General features: G+C 39.7%; 1 protein-coding gene across 2 annotated transcripts in view; it reads left to right on the top strand.

Annotated features, from left to right (window-relative positions):
* LOC128665781 (spectrin beta chain, non-erythrocytic 1) overlaps positions 1-25,417 on the top strand; it is a 351,315-nt gene that overhangs the window by 151,551 nt on the left and 174,347 nt on the right. Inside the window, exon 1 of one of the 2 annotated variants that reach the window (XM_053719979.1) lies at positions 22,906-23,757. The exons of the other annotated variant lie outside the window; for it this stretch is intronic. Coding sequence (XP_053575954.1) covers positions 23,631-23,757 — 127 coding nt within the window. The 5' untranslated portion in view covers positions 22,906-23,630. Of the gene's footprint in view, positions 1-22,905; positions 23,758-25,417 lie in introns of those variants that run through there. 2 annotated transcript variants of the gene reach the window in all.

The raw sequence follows: 25,417 nt of genomic DNA, 5'->3' as shown, positions 1-25,417 counted from the left end.
GAATATGTGATGGGGTTAGCGCACATGAGAATATGTGATGGGGTTAGCGCACATGAGAATATGTGATGGGGTTAGCGCACATGAGAATATGTGATCGGGTTAGCGCACATGAGAATATGTGATCGGGTTAGCGCACATGAGAATATGTGATCGGGTTAGGGCACATGAGAATATTTGATCGGGTTAGCGCACATGAGAATATGTGATGGGGTTAGCGCACATGAGAATATGTGATGGGGTTAGCGCACATGAGAATATGTGATGGGGTTAGCGCACATGAGAATATGTGATGGGGTTAGCGCACATGAGAATATGTGATGGGGTTAGCGCACATGAGAATATGTGATCGGGTTAGCGCACATGAGAATATGTGATCGGGTTAGCGCACATGAGAATATGTGATCGGGTTAGCGCACATGAGAATATGTGATGGGGTTAGCGCACATGAGAATATGTGATCGGGTTAGCGCACATGAGAATATGTGATCGGGTTAGCGCACATGAGAATATGTGATCGGGTTAGCGCACATGAGAATATGTGATCGGGTTAGGGCACATGAGAATATGTGATCGGGTTAGTGCAGATGAGAATATGTGATCGGGTTAGCGCACATGAGAATATGTGATCGGGTTAGCGCACATGAGAATATGTGATCGGGTTAGGGCACATGAGAATATTTGATCGGGTTAGCGCACATGAGAATATGTAATCGGGTTAGCGCACATGAGAATATGTGGTCGGGTTAGCGTGTGAGTTGGGTGTGAGTTTTTTTGCTCCATTGACTTCTATGGGGGGACAGGTTATTGCACGCAATATATTGTAAGCTCGGCTTTTTTGCGTGAGAATGATAACTTTCTACAACTCGTAATACCAGCACAACCCGACGCACACAAAAAGTTTACTTCTAGCGCAATTAGTGCTGCAGCGAAAGCGCTCGTAATCTGGCCCTAAATGTGTTAAAATATTTATGTTACATTAAAGGGACATTCCAGCCAAGATTAATTTCAGTTTTATATAGAAGCATTTGTGTAATGTACAGGTATTAGCAAGAATGTGTCTAATAAAAGCTATAGCGGTATCAAATGTGTATTTAACACCGTGCACCAGCATTTTGTACACAGCACTTGCTTAGAGAGCCTAAGGTGCTTGTACCATCTGGTAATGATGTGATACATGCCCCACTGGTGCTCTGAGCAGCTGCAGTATTTAAAATGTTGATGCACTGAGATTATCTAGATATGCCTCACATGCACACGCAGAAACAAAGGCTAACACTTAAACAGTGATAAGGTTTACTAAAAGCATCTTTACCAGTACAAATATGTTTCTATTCACAGATGTAATTCAGCTATGTGCATTTATGTTTTGACCGGAATGTCGCTTTAAAGCTGTTTATTTTAATTTGGAGCTAACATGAATGGATCTTAAGGATCGATTGCTCATTGGCTGCTAGAAAGGGTTCCCTCTACTTTATTGGTGGAGGGCCCCATACCTCACAAACATAAAAAAACGTATATTTCCCAGTTCTTACAAAAACTACAATACATGATAAAATATGCCTTTTGCAACAAATAAAAATAATAAGGACTAGTAGAAAGATTTTGCATAGTTGGCAGGTCTGAATCAGTAGCTTACACTCCCCCCCCCCCCCTGGCGTTTGTCAGCTCTGACCTCTGACCTTTCATGTGTGTCTGATGACCTCTTTGTCTGCCCAGGTCAATTCTGATAGCAGGACCATCCCCACCCCCTACACATTAATATATATAATTATACAAATGCATGTACCCCCCACAGAAGCATGCCACACACATCTGCACAAACACATGCAACAAACACACATCTGCTCAAGCACATGCAACAAACACACATCTGCACAAACACATGCAACACACATCTGCACAAACACATGCAACAAACACACATCTGCTCAAGCACATGCAACAAACACACATCTGCTCAAGCACATGCAACAAACACACATCTGCACAAACACATGCAACAAACACACATCTGCACAAACACATGCAACAAACACACATCTGCACAAACACATGCAACAAACAAACATCTGCACAAACACATGCAACAAACACACATCTGCACAAACACATGCAACAAACACACATCTGCACAAACACATGCAACAAACACACATCTGCTCAAGCACATGCAACAAACACACATCTGCACAAACACATGCAACAAACACACATCTGCACAAACACATGCAACACACATCTGCTCAAACACATGCAACAAACACACATCTGCTCAAACACATGCAACAAACACACATCTGCTCAAACACATGCAACAAACACACATCTGCTCAAGCACATGCAACAAACACACATCTGCTCAAGCACATGCAACAAACACACATCTGCACAAACACATGCAACACACATCTGCTCAAACACATGCAACAAACACACATCTGCTCAAACACATGCAACAAACACACATCTGCTCAAACACATGCAAGAAACACACATCTGCACAAACACATGCAACACACATCTGCACAAACACATGCAACAAACACACATCTGCTCAAGCACATGCAACAAACACACATCTGCACAAACACATGCAACACACATCTGCACAAACACATGCAACAAACACACATCTGCTCAAGCACATGCAACAAACACACATCTGCTCAAGCACATGCAACAAACACACATCTGCTCAAGCACATGCAACAAACACACATCTGCACAAACACATGCAACAAACACACATCTGCACAAACACATGCAACAAACACACATCTGCACAAACACATGCAACAAACACACATCTGCACAAACACATGCAACAAACACACATCTGCACAAACACATGCAACAAACACACATCTGCTCAAGCACATGCAACAAACACACATCTGCACAAACACATGCAACAAACACACATCTGCACAAACACATGCAACAAACACACATCTGCACAAACACATGCAACAAACACACATCTGCTCAAACACATGCAACAAACACACATCTGCTCAAGCACATGCAACAAACACACATCTGCTCAAGCACATGCAACAAACACACATCTGCACAAACACATGCAACACACATCTGCTCAAACACATGCAACAAACACACATCTGCACAAACACATGCAGCACACATCTGCTCAAACACATGCAACAAACACACATCTGCTCAAGCACATGCAACAAACACACATCTGCACAAACACATGCAACAAACACACATCTGCACAAACACATGCAACACACATCTGCTCAAACACATGCAACAAACACACATCTGCTCAAACACATGCAACAAACACACATCTGCACAAACACATGCAACAAACACACATCTGCACAAACACATGCAACAAACACACATCTGCACAAACACATGCAACAAACACACATCTGCTCAAGCACATGCAACAAACACACATCTGCACAAACACATGCAACAAACACACATCTGCACAAACACATGCAACACACATCTGCTCAAACACATGCAACAAACACACATCTGCTCAAACACATGCAACAAACACACATCTGCACAAACACATGCAACAAACACACATCTGCACAAACACATGCAACACACATCTGCTCAAACACATGCAACAAACACACATCTGCTCAAACACATGCAACACACACACATCTGCACAAACACATGCAACACACATCTGCACAAACACATGCAACACACACACATCTGCACAAACACATGCAACAAACACACATCTGCTCAAACACATGCAACAAACACACATCTGCACAAACACATGCAACAAACACACATCTGCACAAACACATGCAACACACATCTGCTCAAACACATGCAACAAACACACATCTGCTCAAACACATGCAACACACACACATCTGCACAAACACATGCAACACACACACATCTGCACAAACACATGCAACACACATCTGCACAAACACATGCAACAAACACACATCTGCTCAAACACATGCAACAAACACACATCTGCTCAAACACATGCAACAAACACACATCTGCACAAACACATGCAACACACATCTGCACAAACACATGCAACAAACACACATCTGCTCAAACACATGCAACAAACACACATCTGCACAAACACATGCAACACACATCTGCACAAACACATGCAACAAATACACATCTGCTCAAACACATGCAACAAACACACATCTGCTCAAACACATGCAACAAACACACATCTGCACAAACACATGCCACACACATCTGCACAAACACATGCCACACACATCTGCACAAACACATGCAACAAACATACACATCTGCACAAACACATGCAACAAACACACATCTGCTCAAACACATGCAACAAACATACACATCTGCAAAAACACATGCAACATACATACACATCTGCACAAACACATGCAACATACATACACATCTGCACAAACACATGCAATACACTCATACACATCTGCACACACACATGCAACACACATATACACATCTGCACAAACACATGCAACATACATACACATCTGCACAAACACATGCAACATACATACACATCTGCACAAACACATGCAATACACGCATACACATCTGCACAAACACATGCAACACACTCATACACATCTGCACAAACACATGCCACACACTCATACACATCTGCACTAACACATGCAATACACGCATACACATCTGCACAAACACATGCAACACACATATACACATCTGCACAAACACATGCAACACACATATACACATCTGCACAAACACATGCAACACACTCATACACATCTGCACAAACACATGCAACACACACATACACATCTGCACAAACACATGCAACACACATATACACATCTGCACAAACACATGCAACACACATATAAACATCTGCACAAACACATGCAACACACTCATACACATCTGCACAAACACATGCAACACACATATACACATCTGCACAAACACATGCAACACACATACGCCTCTGCACAAACACATGCAACACACTCATACACATCTGCACAAACACATGCAACACACTCATACACATCTGCACAAACACATGCAACACACTCATACACATCTGCACAAACACATGCAACACACATATACACATCTGCACAAACACATGCAACACACATATACACATCTGCACAAACACATGCAACACACTCATACACATCTGCACAAACACATGCAACACACTCATACACATCTGCACAAACACATGCAACACACTCATACACATCTGCACAAACACATGCAACACACATATACACATCTGCACAAACACATGCAACACACATATACACATCTGCACAAACACATGCAACACACATATACACATCTGCACAAACACATGCAACACACTCATACACATCTGCACTAACACATGCAATACACGCATACACATCTGCACAAACACATGCAACACACATATACACATCTGCACAAACACATGCAACACACTCATACACATCTGCACTAACACATGCAATATACTCATACACATCTGCACAAACACATGCAACACACATATACACATCTGCACAAACACATGCAACACACTCATACACATCTGCACAAACACATGCAACACACTCATACACATCTGCACAAACACATGCAACACACTCATACACATCTGCACTAACACATGCAATACACGCATACACATCTGCACAAACACATGCAACACACATATACACATCTGCACAAACACATGCAACACACTCATACACATCTGCACTAACACATGCAACACACATATACACATCTGCACAAACACATGCATATACTACCTCAATCAGACCTCATTGGCTGTAGCCCCGTCAGTTATATGACCATATACTACCTCAGATCAGACCTCATTGGCTGTAACCCCTGTCAGTTATATGACCATATACTGCCTCAGATCAGACCTCATTAGCTATAGCCCTTGTCAGTTATATGACCATATACTACCTCAGATCGGGGGCGCGATCCAATATACGGCGTAGTTTTCGGCGCAAGCGAGGGAACCCGCGCCGCCCGTAGTTTCACCTTGCACATCTGGGTATCCAATATACCCCGCCGGCAGTTGATAAAGTGCCGTAAGTCGGACAAACTAGTGATGTCCAGAAATAAGCGTAAGTACAAATTTCTGGAGTCGCCAGTGACTTACGGCACTTTAGAAACTGCTGTCGCCTACAAAAACGTACTAAAATATGAAATCTCCCGTAACTGTCTAACACGCCTCCCAAACATCATCCCGACACGTATACCCCTATATCCGCAATCCCCCCCTCTCTCTCCTAATAATAAATGTATTAACCCCTAAACCGCTGCTCCCGAACCCCTCCGCCACCTACATTATATTATTAACCCCTAAACCGCCGCTCCCGGACCCCGCCGCCACCTACATTAAATGATTGGATCAGCCAATAGAATTGACGTTGCATTCTATTGGCTGATCCAATCAGCCTATCGGATTGAAGTTCAATCCGATTGGCTGATTAAATCAACCAATTGGATTTTTCCTACCTTAATTCCGATTGGCTGATAGAATCCTATCAGCCAATCGGAATTCGAGGGACGCCATCTTGGATGACGTCATTTAAAGGACCAGTCATTCGTCGGGTAGTCGTCGGCCAAGGAGGATGTTCCGTGCCAGAGGTCTTCAAGATGGAGCCGCTCATCACCGCAAGGATGAAGATAGAAGATGCCGCTTGGATGAAGACATCTGCCGGATGGAGGACCTCTTCTGCCCTGATCGGATGAAGACTTCTGCCCAGCTGGAGGACCACTTGTGCCCGCATCGGATGAAGAGTTCGGCCCGGTTGGGTGAAGATGGCTCAATGTAGGGTGATCTTCAATGGGGTAGTGTTAGGTTTATTTAAGGGGGGATCGGGTGGGTTTTAGAGTAGGGGTGTGTGGGTGGTGGGTTGTAATGTTGGGGGAGTATTGTATTGCTTTTTTTTACAGGTAAAGAGCTGATTACTTTGGGGCAATGCCCCGCAAAAAGCCCTTTTAAGGGCTTTTAAGGGCTATTTGTAATTTAGTTTAGGGTAGGGAAATTTTATTATTTTGGGGTGCTTTTTTATTTTATTATGGGGCTTAGATTAGGTGTAATTAGTTTAAAATTCTTGTAATATTTTTTTATTTTTTGTAATTTAGTGTTTGTTTTTGTAATATAGTTTAGTTTATTTAATTGTATTTTATATTAGCTAATTGTAGTTAATTTATTTAATTAATTTATTGATAGTGTAGTATTAGGTGTATTTGTAACTTAAGTTAGGATTTATTTTACAGGTAATTTTGTAATTATTTTAACTAGGTAGCTATTAAATAGTTATTAACTATTTAATAGCTATTGTACCTAGTTAAAATAAATACAAAGTTACCTGTAAAATAAATATGAACCCTAAAATTGCTACAATGTAATTATTAATTATATTGTAGCTACCTTAGGGTTTATTTTATAGGTAAGTATTTAGTTTTAAATAGGAATAATTTAGTTAATAATATTAATATTATTTAGATTTATTTAAATAATAATTAAGTTAGGGGGTATTAGGGTTAGACTTAGGTTTAGGGGGTAATACATTTAATGTAGGTGCCGGCGGTGTAGGGGGTCGGATTAGGGGTTAAAGGGACACTCAATCAAAATTAAACTTTCATTATTCAGACAGAGCATGCTATTTTAAACAACTTCCCAATTTACTTCCATTAACAAAATGTGCACAGTCTTTTTATGTTTAAACTTTTTGAGTGACCAGCTCCTACTGAGCATGTGCAAGAATAAGTGTGTATGCATTTGTGAATGGCTGATGGCTGTCACATGGTACATGTATGCATTTGTGATTGGCTGATGGCTGTCACATGGTACAGGGGGAGTGGAAAAAGACATAACTTAAAATTGTCAGAAAAAAAATCTACTACTCATTTGAAGTTCAGACTAAGTGCTATTGCATTGTCTTGTTATCTTGCATTTGTCGATTATGCAAATCTACTGTGTTGATTGGTCCTTTAATAAGTATAATGTAAGTGGCGGCGGTGTAGGGGGGTCAGATTAGGGGTTAATATATTAATGTAGGTGGCAGCGGGGTTCAGGAGCGGCGGTTTAGGGGTTAATACACTTTCGCCTAGATTTAGAGTTTTGTCGGTAAAGACCTGCAGTGCTAACAAGCCTTTTTTTCCAGCGCACCCTGAAGACAACGCTGGTATTACCAGTTGTCTGAATGGCTGCGTTAGCCTCAGAAAAGGGAGCATTGAGCCAAATTTATCTCCACTTCAACTCTCAATACCAGCGTTGCTTACGGTAGCGGTAAGCTGGAAAAACGTGCTTGTGCACGATATCCCCATAGGAAACAATGGGGCTGAGCTGGCTGAAAAAAAACCTAACACCTGCAAAAAAGCAGCGTTCAGCTCCTAACGCAGCCCCATTGTTTCCTATGGGGAAACACTCTTTAAGTCTACATCTAACACCCTAACATGAACCCAGAGTCTAAACACCCCTAATCTTACACTTATTACCCTATGACCCCCTAATCTGCTGCCCCTAACATTGCCGACACCTATATTATATTTATTACCCCCTAATCTTCCCCCCCAGCATCGCCGCCACCTACCTACACTTATTAACCCCTAATCTGCCGATTGGACATCGCCGCCACTATAATAAATGTATTAACCCCTAAACCGCCGCAATCCCGCCTCGCAAACCCTGTAATAAATTTTATTAAACCCTAATCTGCCCTCCCTAACATCGCCGCCACCTAACTACAATTATTAACCCCTAATCTCCCGCCCCCAACGTAGCTGCTACTATAATAAAGTTATTAACCCCTAAACCTAAGTCTAACCCTAACCCTAACACCCCCCTAAGTTAAATATAATTTAAATAAAACGAAATAAATTTACTATCATTAAACAAATTAATCATATTTAAAACTAAATACTTACCTATAAAATAAACCCTAATATAGCTACAATATAACTAATAGTTACATTGTAGCTATTTTAGGATTTATATTTATTTTAAGGCAACTTTGTATTTATTTTAACTAGGTACAATAGCTATTAAATAGTTATTAACTATTTAATAGCTACCTAGTTAAAATAATTACAAAATTACCTGTAAAATAAATCCTAGTTACAAATACACCTAACACTACACTATCAATAAACTAATTAAATAAATTACCTATAATTATCTAAACTAAAATACAATTAAATAAACTAAACTATAATACCAAAAAAAAACACTAAATTACAGAAAATAAAAAAATTTTTTCAAGAAGTTTAAACTAATTACACCTAATCTAAGCCCCCTAATAAAATTAAAAAGCCCCCCAAAATAATAAAATGCCCTACCCTATCCTAAATTACAAAGTAATCAGCTCTTTTACCAGCCCTTTAAATGGCTTTTTGCGGGGCATTGCCCCAAAGTAATCAGCTCTTTTACCTGTAAATAAAAATACAATACCCCCCCCAACATTACAACCCACCACCCACATACCCCTACTCTAAAACCCACCCAAACCCCCCCTTAAAAAAACCTAACACTAACCCCCTGAAGATCTCCCTACCTTGAGTCGTCTTCACTCAGCCGAGCCGAATTTTTCATCCAAGCGGGGCAGAAGAGGTCCTCCATCCGGTTGAAGTCTTCATCCAAGCGGGGCAGAAGAGTTCTTCCATCCGATTGAAGTCTTCATCCAAGCGGAATCTTCTATCTTCATCCATCTGGAGCGGAGCGGCAGCATCCTGAAGACCTCCGACGCGGAACATCCATCCTGGCCGACGACTTCCCGACGAATGATCGGAACAGCCAATAGAATGCGAGGTCAATCCGATTGGCTGATTAGATCAGCCAATCGGATTGAACTTCAATCTGATTGGCTGATTGAATCAGCCAATCAGAATTTTTCTACCTTAATTCCAATTGGCTGAAAGAATCCTATCAGCCAATAGGAATTCGAGGGACGCCATCTTGGATGACGTCATTTAAAGGAACCGTCATTCGTCGGGAAGTCGTCGGCCAGGATGGATGTTCCGCGTCAGAGGTCTTCAGGATGCTGCCGCTCCGCTCCGGATGGATTAAGATAGAAGATTCCGCTTGGATGAAGACTTCAATCGGATGGAAGACCTCTTCTGCCCCGCTTGGATGAAGACTTCAACCGGATGGAGGACCTCTTCTGCCCCGCTTGGATGAAGAATTCGGCTTGAGTGAAGACGACTCAAGGTAGGGAGATCTTCAGGGGGTTAGTGTTAGGTTTTTTTAAGGGGGTTTTGGGTGGGTTTTAGAGTAGGGGTATGTGGGTGGTGGGTTGTAATGTTGGGGGGGTATTGTATTTTTATTTACAGGTAAAAGAGCTGATTACTCTGGGGAAATGCCCCGCAAAAAGCCCTTTTAAGGGCTGGAAAAAGAGCTGATTACTTTGTAATTTAGGATAGGGTAGGGCATTTTATTATTCTGGGGGGCTTTTTTATATTATTAGGGGGCTTAGATTAGGTGTAATTAGTTTAAACTTCTTGTAATTTTTTTTTATTTTCTGTAATTTAGTGGGGGTTTTTTTAATTAGTTTATTGATAGTGTAGAGTTAGGTGTATTTGTAACTTAGGTTAGGATTTATTTTACAGGTAATTTTGTAATTATTTTAACTAGGTAGCTATTAAATAGTTAAATAACTATTTAATAGCTATTGTACCTAGTTAAAATAAATACAAAGTTGCCTGTAAAATAAATATATATCCTAAAATAGCTACAATGTAACTATTAGTTATATTGTAGCTATATTAGGGTTTATTTTATAGGTAAGTATTTAGTTTTCAATAGGAATAATTTATTTAATGATAGTAAATTTATTTCGTTTTATTTAAATTATATGTAACTCAGGTGGGTGTTAGGGTTAGGGTTAGACTTAGGTTTAGGGGTTAATAACTTTATTATAGTAGCGGCGGTGTTGGGGGCGGGAGTTTAGGGGTTAATAATTGTAGTTAGGTGGCGGCGATGTTAGGGAGGGCAGATTAGGGGTTAATAAAATTTATTATAGTGTTTGCGAGGCGGGAGTGCAGCGGTTTAGGGGTTAATACATTTATTATAGTGGCGGCGATGTCCGGTTAGGGGGTTAATAAGTGTAGGTAGGTGGAGGCAACATTGGGGGGGGCAGATTAGTGGGTAATAAATATAATATAGGTGTCGGCGATGTTAGGGGCAGCAGATTAGGGGTTCATAGCTATAATGTAGGTGGCGGCGATGTCCGGTCAGAAGATTATGGGTTAAAAAAAAAAATTCTATGTTACGCTGTATATAGGATACCAAACTAGCGCAAAATCTGGCGTCGCCGGCTTTTGCGGGTGACGCTGCATGGGGCCCCAGGAGTCATTGGCTATAGCCCCTGTCAGGTATATGACCACATCAGACTTTAGATATGATCACATTTTTATGTTCTTTGTTTTACATTCATTTTACTAGACAAGCAGATACAATGCTGGACACCTGGCAACCCTTATACCTGCACCCTGTGGTTTCTGGGGCAGGAAATATCCTGAGCACAGTAATACCTATATTATAAGATTATGGCTCGCCCAGTCTTTTAGACTGGATAATGGTCTGGAAGACAGACAACATGACATTATCACATCTGTTCATTTGCTGCTTTAGTTTTAGGCTTCGCTAATGACTTCTGTAACCTGCAGCACACAGTACACTGGTTGTATATAACACAAATTTATTTAACAGATATGTATATAACACACATGTATATAACATGACACACGTATATAACAGATATGTATATAACACACATGTATATAACATCACACACACAGACACATATATATAACACATGTATATACCATGACATATACTGTATATAGAACAATAATGTATATAACAGATATGTATATAACATGACACACGTATATAAAATGACACATGTATATAACATGACACACATATATAACACACATGTATATAAAATGACACATGCATAAAACATGACACATGTATATAACACATGCATATATGATACACATATATACCACATGTATATAACATGACACATATATAAATATATATATATATATATATATAATATGTATATATATATATATAACACAGCAATAGGAAGCACTCGCCAGGACTTTAAATAAATACTACTATATTATATATACTATATAAATATACTATATTTTGTGAAATAAACTACAATATTTATTTAATATACTATATTTTGTGGAATGAATTACAATATTTATTTAATATACTATATTTTGTGGAATAAACTACAATATTTATTTGTTTAATATACTATATTTTGTGAAATAAACTACAATATTAATTTATTTACTATACTATATTTTGTTAAATAAACTACAATATTAATTTATTTAATATACTATGTTTTGTGGAATAAACTACAATATTTTTTTTTTTTAATATACTATATTTGGTGAAATAAACTACAATATTTATTTCTTTAATATATTATATTTTGTGGAATAAACTACATTATTTATTTCTTTAATATACTATATTTTGGGGAATAAGCTACAATATTTATTTATCTAATATACTATATTTTGTGAAATAAACTACAATATTTATTTTTTAATATACTATATTTTGTGAAATATACTACAATATTTTTTAATATACTAAATTTTGTGAAATAAACTACAATATTTATTAATTTAATATACTATATTTTATGGAATAAACTACAATATTTATTTATTAAACATACAATATTTTGTGGAATAAACTACAATATTTATTTAATATACTAAATTTTGTGAAATAAACTACAATATTTATTAATTTAATATACTATATTTTGTAGAATAAACTACAATATTTATTAAATATACTATATTTTGTGGAATAAACTACAATATTTATTGAATCTACTATATAATTTGTGGAATAAACTACAATATTTATTTAATATACTATATTATGTGGAATAAACTACAATATTTATTTAAAGTCCTGGTGTGTGTAGAGCTCCATGGACGCTGCTTTAATATATATATATATATATATATATATATATATATATATATATATATATATATATATATATATATATACACTGCTCAAAAAAATAAAGGGAACACTTAAACAACACAATGTAACTCCAAGTCAATCACACTTCGGTGAAATCAAACTGTCCACTTAGGAAGCAACACTGAGTAACAATCAATTTCACATGCTGTTGTGCAAATGGGATAGAGAACAGGTGGAAATTATAGGCAATTAGCAAGACACCCCCAATAAAGGAGTGGTTCTGCAGGTGGTGACCACAGACCACTTCTCAGTTCCTATGCTTTCTGGCTGATGTTTTGGTCACTTTTGAATGCTGGCGGTGCAGCTCATCCAGGATGGCACATCAATGCAAGCTGTGGCAAGAAGGATTACTGTGTCTGTCAGCGTAGTGTCCAGAACATGGAGGCGCTACCAGGAGACAGGCCAGTACATCAGGAGATGTGGAGGAGTCCATAGGAGGGCAACAACCCAGCAGCAGGACTGCTACCTCCGCCTTTGTGCAAAAAGGAACAGGAGGAGCACTGCCAGAGCCCTGCAAAATGAACTCCAGCAGGCCACAAATGTGCATGTGTCTGCTCAAACGGTCAGAAACAGACTCCATGAGGGTGGTATGAGGGCCCGACGTCCACAGGTGGGGGTTGTGCTTACAGCCCAACACCGTGCAGGAAGTTTGGCATTTGCCAGAGAACACCAAGATTGTCAAATTCGTCACTGGCGCCCTATGCTCTTCACAGATGAAAGCAGGTTCACACTAAGCACATGTGACAGATGTGACAGAGTCTGGAGACGCTGTGGAGAAAGTTCTGCTGCCTGCTACATCCTCCAGCATAACCGGGTTGGCAGTGGGTCAGTAATGGTGTGGGGTGGCATTTCTTTGGGGGGCCGCACAGCCCTCCATGTGCTCACTAAAGGTAGCCTGACTGCCATTAGGTACCGAGATGAGATCCTCAGACCCCTTGTGAGACCATATGCTGGTGCGGTTGGCCCTGGGTTCCTCCTAATGCAAGACAATGCTAGACCTCATGTGGCTGGAGTGTGTCAGCAGTTCCTACAAGATGAAGGCATTGATGCTATGGACTGGCCCGCCCGTTCCCCAGACCTGAATCCAATTGAGCACATCTGGGACATCATGTCTCACTCCATCCACCAACGTCACATTGCACCACAGACTGTCCAGGAGTTGGCAGATGCTTTAATCCAGGTCTGGGAGGAGATCCCTCAGGAGACCATCCGCCACCTCATCAGGAGCATGCACAGGCGTTGTAGGGAGGTCATACAGGCACGTGGAGGCCACACACACTACTGAGCCTCATTTTGACTTGTTTTAAGGACATTACATCAAAGTTGGATCAGCCTGTAGTGTGTTTTTCCACTTTAATTTTGAGTGTGACTCCAAATCCAGAACTCCATGGGTTGAAACATTTGATTTCCATTTTTTAATTTTTGTGTGATTTTGTTGTCAGCACATTCAACTATGTAAAGAATAAAGTATTTCATAAGAATATTTAATTCATTCAGATCTAGGATGTGTTATTTTAGTGTTCCCTTTATTTTTTGGAGCAGTGTATATATATGTGTTGGTTATGCAAAACTGGGAAATGGGTAATAAAGGGATTATCTATCTTTTAAAATAATAAAATTCTGGTGTAGACTGTCCCTTTAAAACAACACAACACAATCAGCAACGTTTCGGTATTTCACAACACAAATGTAAGTAACAGATATGTATATAACATGACACGTATATAACACATATATAACATGACACATATATAGAACATGACACATATATGTAACACACATGTTTAACATTTGTACAGTTAGGGAGATATGTGGCAGGGTTAGCAGTGTGCGGTGTGCACTTCCAATTCTCAGAACGGGAAAACCCTAGAGTTACAGATAGATAAATACACTTTTATTGCAACTAGCCATGTCATTTATATGGTATTTTATGTGCATCCTCATAAGCAATCTCAGCATCAGTCTGTAGGGGATGTTCAGCAATGCAGATTTCAGTTGTAGTTTGTAACACAAAGTAATCCCAATACCAACCTGCCCCGCAGCCTTTGTGTTTGTTGTAGAATTGCTGAACAACCGCAGGAGAAAAGCTCTGTTTGTATTAGGGTCAGGGAGAGGTGTGAGGGGTCTTTTTTTATAGGGCGAAGGTTCAGACCATTAGAAGGTATTTGTCAGGTTGTACGATGAACATTATTTACATTGTATCTCCCTGTTTAAGACATTTTAACTGTGGCGCATTTCGAATACTGTTCAACCTTTTTTTGTTTTAATGCTTGTGTTAAAGGTCACTGATATTTTGTATAAGACCCACTGCCCATGTGACAGTAAATCCTGCGCCAAACTATCTAAATGTCTGTGGTCCCTGAGAAATCTCCCCCAGAAGCCCCTGGTGTAATTCTATAAAGGCGGTTCTTACCTTGAGAACAGTGCGTCTCACAAAGGACTGTTCCCTGCTTTTACGTATGTGAAGATGGTGCATATATTACAATAGGGCTCTCAAAACGGAATTTAAATATAGTATGAAATAAAGAAATTTTATTTTGAAATAAAAAGACTTAGTAAAAAAAGTTGTATTGTTAAATCCCATCAAATATTGTAAAACAATTGTTCTGCAAAAATTGTATTTTATAGAAAAAATAAAATTCACATTCAAATTCTACAGGAAAAAAAACGAATGCACCCAATAGAAAGCGTAATAAAACTAAACTGCATGCGCAAAAAAATCTGTGAAAGTCGTACTTTTGAGTACAAAAGTCTGGCATGTTCTCTAAACCCCTACCCTGCAGATCTCACTCTTTTATCTCACAAACTGATAGGTGGTAAGATTGTCTCAAAATACACAAACTACTTATTACTCTAATAGAAAAACACGTGTATGCGAAAATCAAAGGCGATTGTAAGATACTATAGAATGTGAGCTAAGTAATCGGATTTGTATTAGGTGCAGGATTTCATTTAAAAAGCGAGTCCTCTGCGCTGTTTCTAGTAAAGTTTCCCTTTTCAGTGAGCTTTATTACTTTGTATGGGGGACATCTTGCCACTCGCACGGACTGCTACTGTTTTTAGAGTATTTACCAAGGGCAGCCCCTTGTGAGCGTGAGGGTTTTTATGTCTGATCTGGCGCATGTTAAATATTGGGGCCCTTATTTGCGGAGCTTGGATAAAAGAAGCACTAAATACAGTAGGATTGCATTATAAACAAGTCCATAATAAAAAGACAATACAATAACACTTACTCTGAATTTCAAATAAGCAGCAGATTTTTTTTCTGGCAAATGTATTTTTTCCCCATTTTCTAGCACCCTATATCATGTGACAGCCATCAGCCAATCACAGGCTAGTATACATATACACTGTGGGCTTGTGCACATGCTCAGTAGTAGCTGGTGCCTCATATAGTGTAGACATTAAAAGACTGTGCAATGTAATAATGGGAATAAATTGGAAAGTGTCTTAAAACTGCTGCAAAAGTTTAATTTGACTTTAGTGCATCTTAAACAATACATTATTCAAAACCTGGAAACAACAACCATGATAAGACACCACAAGCAAGTGGATGAAACAGTCTGACGCGTTTCACCTCATGTCTTCACCTGAGATCTATAGTCATAACATACACCTGCATTTATATATCCAGTGCTTACCCCTGATTGGCCAGAAAAGATCTCATTGCAAAATACTCTACTATGAACCAAAGCTGGGAAGAGAGACCCCCCCCCCCCCCCATCTTAATGCCATCAGTGCCTATTTATTCACATTTCAAAGTGTTTGTTATTAACATATGAAATCTGCTTATATACACTGGAGGTAAAAACAAAAAAAGGAGAAATAAGAAAAAAAACTGCTACAACAGACACTGTCACCAAGGATATAAGCACTGGCACCATCACAGCTGTAGGCAAAGGAATATTAGCATATTTATCTAACAGATGGATGCCAGGAACGCACCCGCACCTGGCAACCACACAACGCTAATCTGTAATAAAATGAATACATACAAGTCCTGCCCCACCCAAAATCTTAATGCCCTAGGCACATGCCAAAATACCCCACTGGCTCCATTATAAATAGAATTGCTCTGGCGCTGTATAGGGTATCTCTATAGTGATTTATCATTATCTTCATGTAAATACATTTTTGTTAACTCAATGACACGCCTGACAGTCTTCATAGGTTGGTACTATTTATTCCAATGCTCATATAGCAGAAGGTCAGAGGGAGCGATGATGATTGGTGGAGTGAAGTACAGACCTATGGAGATCAAATTCCTACATCTGAGCTGGTGAATGTGCAAGTTCTCACACATCTAGTCAGCCAATCACAAGAGACAACTGTGTGCAGGCACCAATCAGCAGGTAGTTCCCACTAGTGTAGCATATGTGCGTATTCTTTTTCAACAAGGAATACTAAGAGAACAAAGCACATTTGGAAATAGAAGTGACTTTAAAAGTGTCTTAAAATGACCGGCTCTGTCTGAATCATGCAAGCTTAATTTTGTCTTTCCTATCCCTTTAATCAGACTCACTACCTTCCTCCTCCAATAATGTGCTGAGGAGCGCGTATTGATCGCCGGGGAAGGCATGGCTTGACACTAGCCAAATCTTGTGGGCGATAGTGGCTACCCTGAATGACCTACGTGTTTGCACGACACGTGCTTTCCCCTTCTCTCTCATGGGAGCCATTCCCTAACAATCACTGGAACAGAGTGAACTTATTGCAGGGGCAGATTCACTCAATTCTGTCCAAGCTAGTGGTGAGCTGCCTCCCGTAGAAAGTAATGACTCTCTCTGGGATATCTCCCAGGGGAGTGAATATAACAGGTACAAAGAACATTGCACAGTTTTCAGCATTCTTATCTTGTAATCACTGCTTGTTTGTCTGTCAATGCAGTAAGTGTATTGGGTATCTTGAGATAAACTCACAACATACATTTGGCGAGATAAAACAGCGAGGACTGCAGGTGCAACAAGCTCAGGGACGCAATAAGACCTGCGAGAGAATTTCAGACACGGCCAAGAAATGCCCCTCGCCAAGGCTGTGATCATTATTTTACTAAATAAAAATTATTTGTATTTTGTACTTCGAGAACAATTTATTTGTCTTTTGAAATTACAATTTTTATATCTCACTTTTAATTTGACTTTTAAACTGCTAATATTATCATGTTCTATACTGTAACGTGTCTGTCCGTCACCCACAGAAATGTAGGTTACACCCCTTAGTGAGATACAGATCTGATGGCTCTTTTAGATACTCTCTCCTGACCTGCAGCTTCACCAGTTCCTATGTTATTCTATGTAACTGATTCACTAAAGCTCCCTCCAACCTCTCCAGCTTCACCAGTTCCTTTGTTATTCTATGTAACTGATTCACTAAAGCTCCCTCCAGCCTCTCCAGCTTCACCAGTTCCTATGTTATTCTATGTAACTGATTCACTAAAGCTCCCTCCAGCCTCTCCAGCCTCACCAGGTCCTATGTTATTCTATGTAACTGATTCACTAAAGCTCCCTCCAGCCTCTCCTGCTTCACCTGTTCCTATATTATTCTATGTAACTGATTCACTAAAGCTCCCTCCAACCTCTCCAGCTTCACCAGTTCCAATGTTATTCTATGTAACTGATTCACTAAAGCTCCCTCCAGCCTCTCCTGCTTCACCAGTTCCTATGTTATTCTATGTAACTGATTCACTAAAGCTCCCTCCAGCCTCTCCTGCTTCACCTGTTCCTATATTATTCTATGTAACTGATTCACTAAAGTTCCCTCCAGCCTCTCCAGCCTCACCAGGTCCTATGTTATTCTATGTAACTGATTCACTAAAGCTCCCTCCAGCCTCTCCTGCTTCACCTGTTCCTATATTATTCTATGTAACTGATTCACTAAAGCTCCCTCCAACCTCTCCAGCTTCACCAGTTCCAATGTTATTCTATGTAACTGATTCACTAAAGCTCCCTCCAGCCTCTCCTGCTTCACCAGTTCCTATGTTATTCTATGTAACTGATTCACTAAAGCTCCCTCCAGCCTCTCCTGCTTCACCTGTTCCTATATTATTCTATGTAACTGATTCACTAAAGCTCCCTCCAGCCTCTCCAGCTTCATTAGTTCCTATGTTATTCTATGTAACTGATTCACTAAAGCTCCCTCCAGCCTCTCCAGCTTCACCTGTTCCTATGTTATTCTATGTAACTGATTCACTAAAGCTCCCTCCAGCCTCTCCAGCTTTACCAGTTCCTATGTTATTCTATGTAACTGATTCACTAAAGCTCCCTCCAGGCTCTCCAGCTTCACCAGTTCCTATGTTATTCTATTTAACTGATTCACTAAAGCTCCCTTCAGCCTCTCCAGCTTCATTAGTTCCTATATTATTCTATGTAACTGATTCACTAAAGCTCCCTCCAGCCTCTCCAGCTTTACCAGTTCCTATGTTATTCTATGTAACTGATTCACTAAAGCTCCCTCCAGCCTCTCCAGCTTCACCAGTTCCTATGTTATTCTATGTAACTGATTCACTAAAGCTCCCTCCAGCCTCTCCAGCTTCACCAGTTCCTATGTTATTCTATGTAACTGATTCACTAAAGCTCCATCCAGCCTCTCCAGCTTCACCAGTTCCTATGTTATTCAATGTAACTGATTCACTAAAGCTCCCTCCAGCCTCTCCAGCTTCACCAGTTCCTATGTTATTCTATGTAACTGATTCACTAAAGCTCACTCCAGCCTCTCCAGCTTCACCAACCCCTATGTTATTCTATGTAACTGATTCACTAAAGCTCCCTCCCGCCTCTCCAGTTCCTATGTTATTCTATGTAACTGATTCACTAAAGTTCCCTCTAGGTTCTCCAGCTTCACCAGTTCCTATGTTATTCTATGTAACTGATTCACTAAAGCTCCCTCCAGCCTCTCCAGTTCCTATGTTATTCTATGTAACTGATTCACTAAAGCTCCCTCTAGGTTCTCCAGCTTCACCAGTTCCTATGTTATTCTATGTAACTGATTCACTAAAGCTCCCTCCAGCCTCTCCAGTTCCTATGTTATTCTATGTAACTGATTCACTAAAGCTCCCTCCAGCCTCTCCAGTTCCTATGTTATTCTATGTAACTGATTCACTAAAGCTCCCTCCAGCCTCTCCAGTCCCTATGTTATTCTATGTAACTGATTCACCAAAGCTCCCTCCAGTCTCTCCAGCTTCACCAGTTCCTATGTTATTCTATGTAACTGATTCACTAAAGCTCCCTCCAGCCTCTCCAGCTTCACCAGTTCCTATGTTATTGTATGTAACTGATTCACTAAAGCTCCCTCCAGCTTCACCAGTTTCTATGTAATTCTGTGTAACTGATTCACTAAAGCTCCCTCCAGCCTCTCCAGCTTCACCAGTTCCTATGTTATTCTATGTAACTGATTCCCTAAAGCTCCCTCCAGCCTCTCCAGCTTCACCAGTTCCTATGTTATTCTTTGTAACTGATTCACTAAAGCTCCCTCCAGCCTCTCCAGCTTCACCAGTTCCTATGTTATTCTATGTAACTGATTCACTAAAGCTCCCTCCAGCCTCTCCAGCTTCACCAGTTCCTATGTTATTTTATGTAACTGATTCATAAAAGCTCCCTCCAGCTTCTCCAGCTTCACCAGTTTCTATGTTATTCTATGTAACTGATTCACTAAAGCTCCTTCCTGCCTCTCCAGCTTCACCAGTTCCTATGTTATTTTATGTAACTGATTCATTAAAGCTCCCTCCAGCCTCTCCAGCTCCTATGTTATTCTTTGTAACCGATTCACTAAAGCTCCCTCCAGCCTCTCCAGCTTCACCAGTTTCTATGTTATTCTATGTAACTGATTCACTAAAGCTCCCTCCAGTCTCTCCAGCTTCACCAGTTCCTATGTTATTCTATGTAACTGATTCACTAAAGCTCTCTCCAGCTTCACCAGTTTCTATGTTATTCTATGTAACTGATTCACTAAAGCTCACTCCAGCCTCTCCAGCTTCACCAACCCCTATGTTATTCTATGTAACTGATTCACTAAAGCTCCCTCCAGCCTCTTCAGCTTCACCAGTTCCTATGTTATTCTATGTAACTGATTCACTAAAGCTCTCTCCAGCCTCTCCAGCTTCACCAGTTCCTATGTTATTCTATGTAACTGATTCACTAAAGCTCCCTCCAGTCTCTCCAGCTTCACCAGTTCCTATGTTATTCTATGTAACTGATTCACTAAAGCTCCCTCCAGCTTCACCAGTTCCTATGTTATTCTATGTAACTGATTTACTAAAGCTCCCTCCAGTCCCTCCAGCTTCACCAGTTCCTATGTTATTCTATGTAACTGATTCACTAAAGCTCCCTCCAGCTTCACCAGTTCCTATGTTATTCTATGTAACTGATTCACTAAAGCTCACTCCAGCCTCTCCAGCTTCACCAACCCCTATGTTATTCTATGTAACTGATTCACTAAAGCTCCCTCCAGCCTCTTCAGCTTCACCAGTTCCTATGTTATTCTATGTAACTGATTCACTAAAGCTCTCTCCAGCCTCTCCAGCTTCACCAGTTCCTATGTTATTCTATGTAACTGATTCACTAAAGCTCCCTCCAGTCTCTCCAGCTTCACCAGTTCCTATGTTATTCTATGTAACTGATTCACTAAAGCTCCCTCCAGCTTCACCAGTTCCTATGTTATTCTATGTAACTGATTCACTAAAGCTCCCTCCAGTCCCTCCAGCTTCACCAGTTCCTATGTTATTCTATGTAACTGATTCACTAAAGCTCTCTCCAGCCTCTCCAGCTTCACCAGTTCCTATGTTATTCTATGTAACTGATTCACTAAAGCTCCCTCCAGTCTCTCCAGCTTCACCAGTTCCTATGTTATTCTATGTAACTGATTCACTAAAGCTCCCTCCAGCTTCACCAGTTCCTATGTTATTCTATGTAACTGATTCACTAAAGCTCCCTCCAGCCTCTCCAGCTTCACCAGTTCCTATGTTATTCTATGTAACTGATTCACTAAAGCTCCCTCCAGCCTCTCCAGCTTCACCAGTTCCTATGTTATTCTATGTAACTGATTCACTAAAGCTCCCTCCAGCTTCACCAGTTCCTATGTTATTCTATGTTACTGATTCACTAAAGCTCCCTCCAGCCTCTCCAGCTTCACCAGTTCCTATGTTATTCTATGTAACTGATTCACTAAAGCTTCCTCCAGTCTCTCCAGCTTCACCAGTTCCTATGTTATTCTATGTAACTGATTCACTAAAGCTCCCTCCAGTCTCTCCAGCTTCACCAGTTCCTATGTTATACTATGTAACTGATTCACTAAAGCTCCCTCCAGTCTCTCCAGCTTCACCAGTTCCTATGTTATTCTATGTAACTGATTCACTAAAGCTCCCTCCAGCCTCTCCAGCTTCATCAGTTCCTATGTTATACTATGTAACTGATTCACTAAACCTCCCTCCAGCTTCACCAGTTCCTATGTTATTCTATGCAGCTGATTTACTACCTCTAAGTAAATCAGATTCACCCAATCACCTAGTAACTAGATAGGCTGATGAACCTGGTTGAGAATTAAAGGATCTTTAGTTAATCACCTGCACAGAGTAAGATAGAAACTAGTAAAACTGGAGAGGCTGGTGAAGCTATAGAGCCCAAGTGTCTCTTCTTATTTGTGTCACATCCTCTTTCTCTTTCCTCCCCCCAGACACTTATCTAACAGCATTATTTCACTGCACACCTTGCACACAGGCAGACTGTAGGAACAAACTGGTTTCACTTTTTATGACAAGCAACACACACCCCTGCAAGGACTGTACCACTTGACCTCCTCCCCCCACCCCCCTGGCACACCTTTCCCAATGGTAGCACCCAACCTGCCCCTTTTCCTTGCTAATCCTACCCCTCAAACCTTCATTTTAACCTGGCTGGGACTTAATAGGATCAAAGTGCAGGAAGAACAACAGCAGGGAAATAAATCTGCTCTGTGCCAAAGAATTCCAAGAATTCCTGAAATCTGATCTTTTTTAAAACCTTCTGCACTGAACAAAAAGGTGCATTTTTTTGGTGTCAACTCCAAGGAGAGAGAGGGTTTTTGTGTTAGCGCAAAGAGAATCTTCAGCCCAACTTTAGGGCAAAATAATGGGATATCTGGACATTCGAGAACCCCCACGACTGGATTCTGGGACTTGTTAAAAATTAGTATTTTTAGATTTGCTATAAAATAAATTGATATTTGCTACATTTTCTCTAAGAAGATTTGAAGCAGAAAAAAACTGAATTGATTTTTTTTTTTAATTGGTGTAAAAAAAACTTTTAACTTTTAAACTTTCATAAACTTATTTTTTTCTATTTCTTTTCCAACGGATTAAAATGTATTTTTTCCAAGACAACTAAATTGTTCATAATTTTTTTTTTTTATGGACAAAAACTCTCTTTTTGTTGCAACGAGTTGCTAATTTTTCGCTCTCATGTTTGGTGTTGTTGGAGGATTTGATCATTTACGTATTTCTAGTGGAAATCTGTATTCCTGATTATATACGGATATATATATTTTATTTGGAGGAGATCAGTGATTATTCTTTGCTATTATATTTACCAGTGGAACTTAAGAAAATAAGGAATATACAATGTTTCAGTTTGATTCAGCGTATGTCGAAGCGCCCCGGCCATCTTCACCCCTTTTATCGCCCGCTGCTTTTGTAAATTCTGTCCAATATGCCAACGTACTAGAAGGAAGGTTCAAACAGCTGCAAGGTGAGATGTGTACCTGTTATTTATTTTCATTTGTATATGCAAAGATCCATCGACTATACATCCAGAAAAGGGGTATAAATGATATATACGGGTACGTGTGTATGCATATATGTGTGTGTATATAAAATGTGTGTATATATTTATTATTTATCTATAACACTGCTTGATGAATATGTTCAAAAATTAGGAGCCAGTAAGAATATTAAGGAGCCAGGCATATTTTTAGGAGCCAGACAGTTGGATTTGTATATAGATATATGGAGAATACCCCAAAAAGTTAGGAGCCAGGGGTAACATTCTAGGAGCCAGTGGCTCCCAGGCTCCTGGGTTTGTCGAGCCCTGATCTATAATATATTTTACCAGGAAGGATACATTGAGATTTTTTTCGTTTTCAAGTATGTGTGTAAGCCAACCAACCGACTGTCTATGAGTAGGTAATATTCAGATTGGTTGTGTATATGCCGTTGTATACTCATTACTAAATATAATATTAATAAAGTGTATATTTTTCTTTCTGTAAATCAGAACAAAGTTAATGAATAAAGTGCTTTATAGAAGTGAGGTTTTATAGAGGGGCGGAAGCAAGAACACATAATGCTTATAGATTTACGCCTTTTTGCGTAGAAGCCAGTGCTTACGTTACACTATATATTAGAGATGTTCAGCAGTGCATTTAAAATACTTTCTTGAAAAAGTAATTAGTCAAGCATACTGCAGTAGGCCATGTGCACACTCATCTACTGCTTGTGCATGCTGTGTTCTTGTTTTTTTGCACAATTCAAATTCAGCTTTATGCCCTTTTAAAAGGTCTGTTTACTTCTAAAACAATTGTGTACACATTTATTGTCAGATGAGAAATTCTTGAACAAGCTACGTGTCACAAATCTATGAGCTTAGACACTGAAACATAAATACACACCCAGGAAAGACAGTGATGAGGGAGTGTAGACAAAATGTGAGTTGCAGATGGGAATTTGTAGATGATGTGTGTATTACCCCCCCCCCCCCCTGACTTAGCTGTAAGAATCCTAAATGCAGATACAATACTGTAATATATTACAACAATGTTTCTTTTTGTGTGTGTGTGTGATACAACGTGTATCTTTTTATTATGTTTAGAGAATATTTGTTTCTAGAAGAGAGACACAATATTTACTATCTAAGCATTATACAAACCAAGGCATGTGCTACTTTCAACTTCCTGAGGAGGAAACAGTTGTAATCTTTGTGGTAATTTCATTTTAGACAAAAAAAGAGATGGGGGGGGGGGGGGGTAGTGGTTTGAGGGTGTAGAAATAATAAACTGCTGGATCTCATGTGCAGAGCTAGGGGTAGGCTGCACGTGTTGTATAGATTTGTGTTTCCCTCCTGCGGCTGTATTTGTTTGTCTACTTGTGTTATCATATATTGCTTTACTCATGAGAACAATAGCGCTGGGGAGGGAGCCGAGCTGGTAATGGGGACGTGTCTGTCACTTGTTTCAAATGTAAACAGAAAACAACAATAGGCCCATAAAGCCGCCTGTGCACCTGCTTTTATAGCATTCAGGGTTAGGTCTTGTAATCACTAATTAATTTAGTTTTGTGTCATAGCTCATAGCTTGGTGTGACTGGGAGTTATCAGGATTGGCTCAGACAGTGCTGGGTGTGTAATGTAGTGT

The sequence above is a fragment of the Bombina bombina genome, chromosome 7 (genome assembly GCF_027579735.1).
Source record: "Bombina bombina isolate aBomBom1 chromosome 7, aBomBom1.pri, whole genome shotgun sequence".
NCBI classification, from domain to species: domain Eukaryota; kingdom Metazoa; phylum Chordata; class Amphibia; order Anura; family Bombinatoridae; genus Bombina; species Bombina bombina.
The sequence above is the reverse complement of the archived record's forward strand: the minus strand, read 5'-3'. Positions and strand labels throughout refer to the sequence as shown.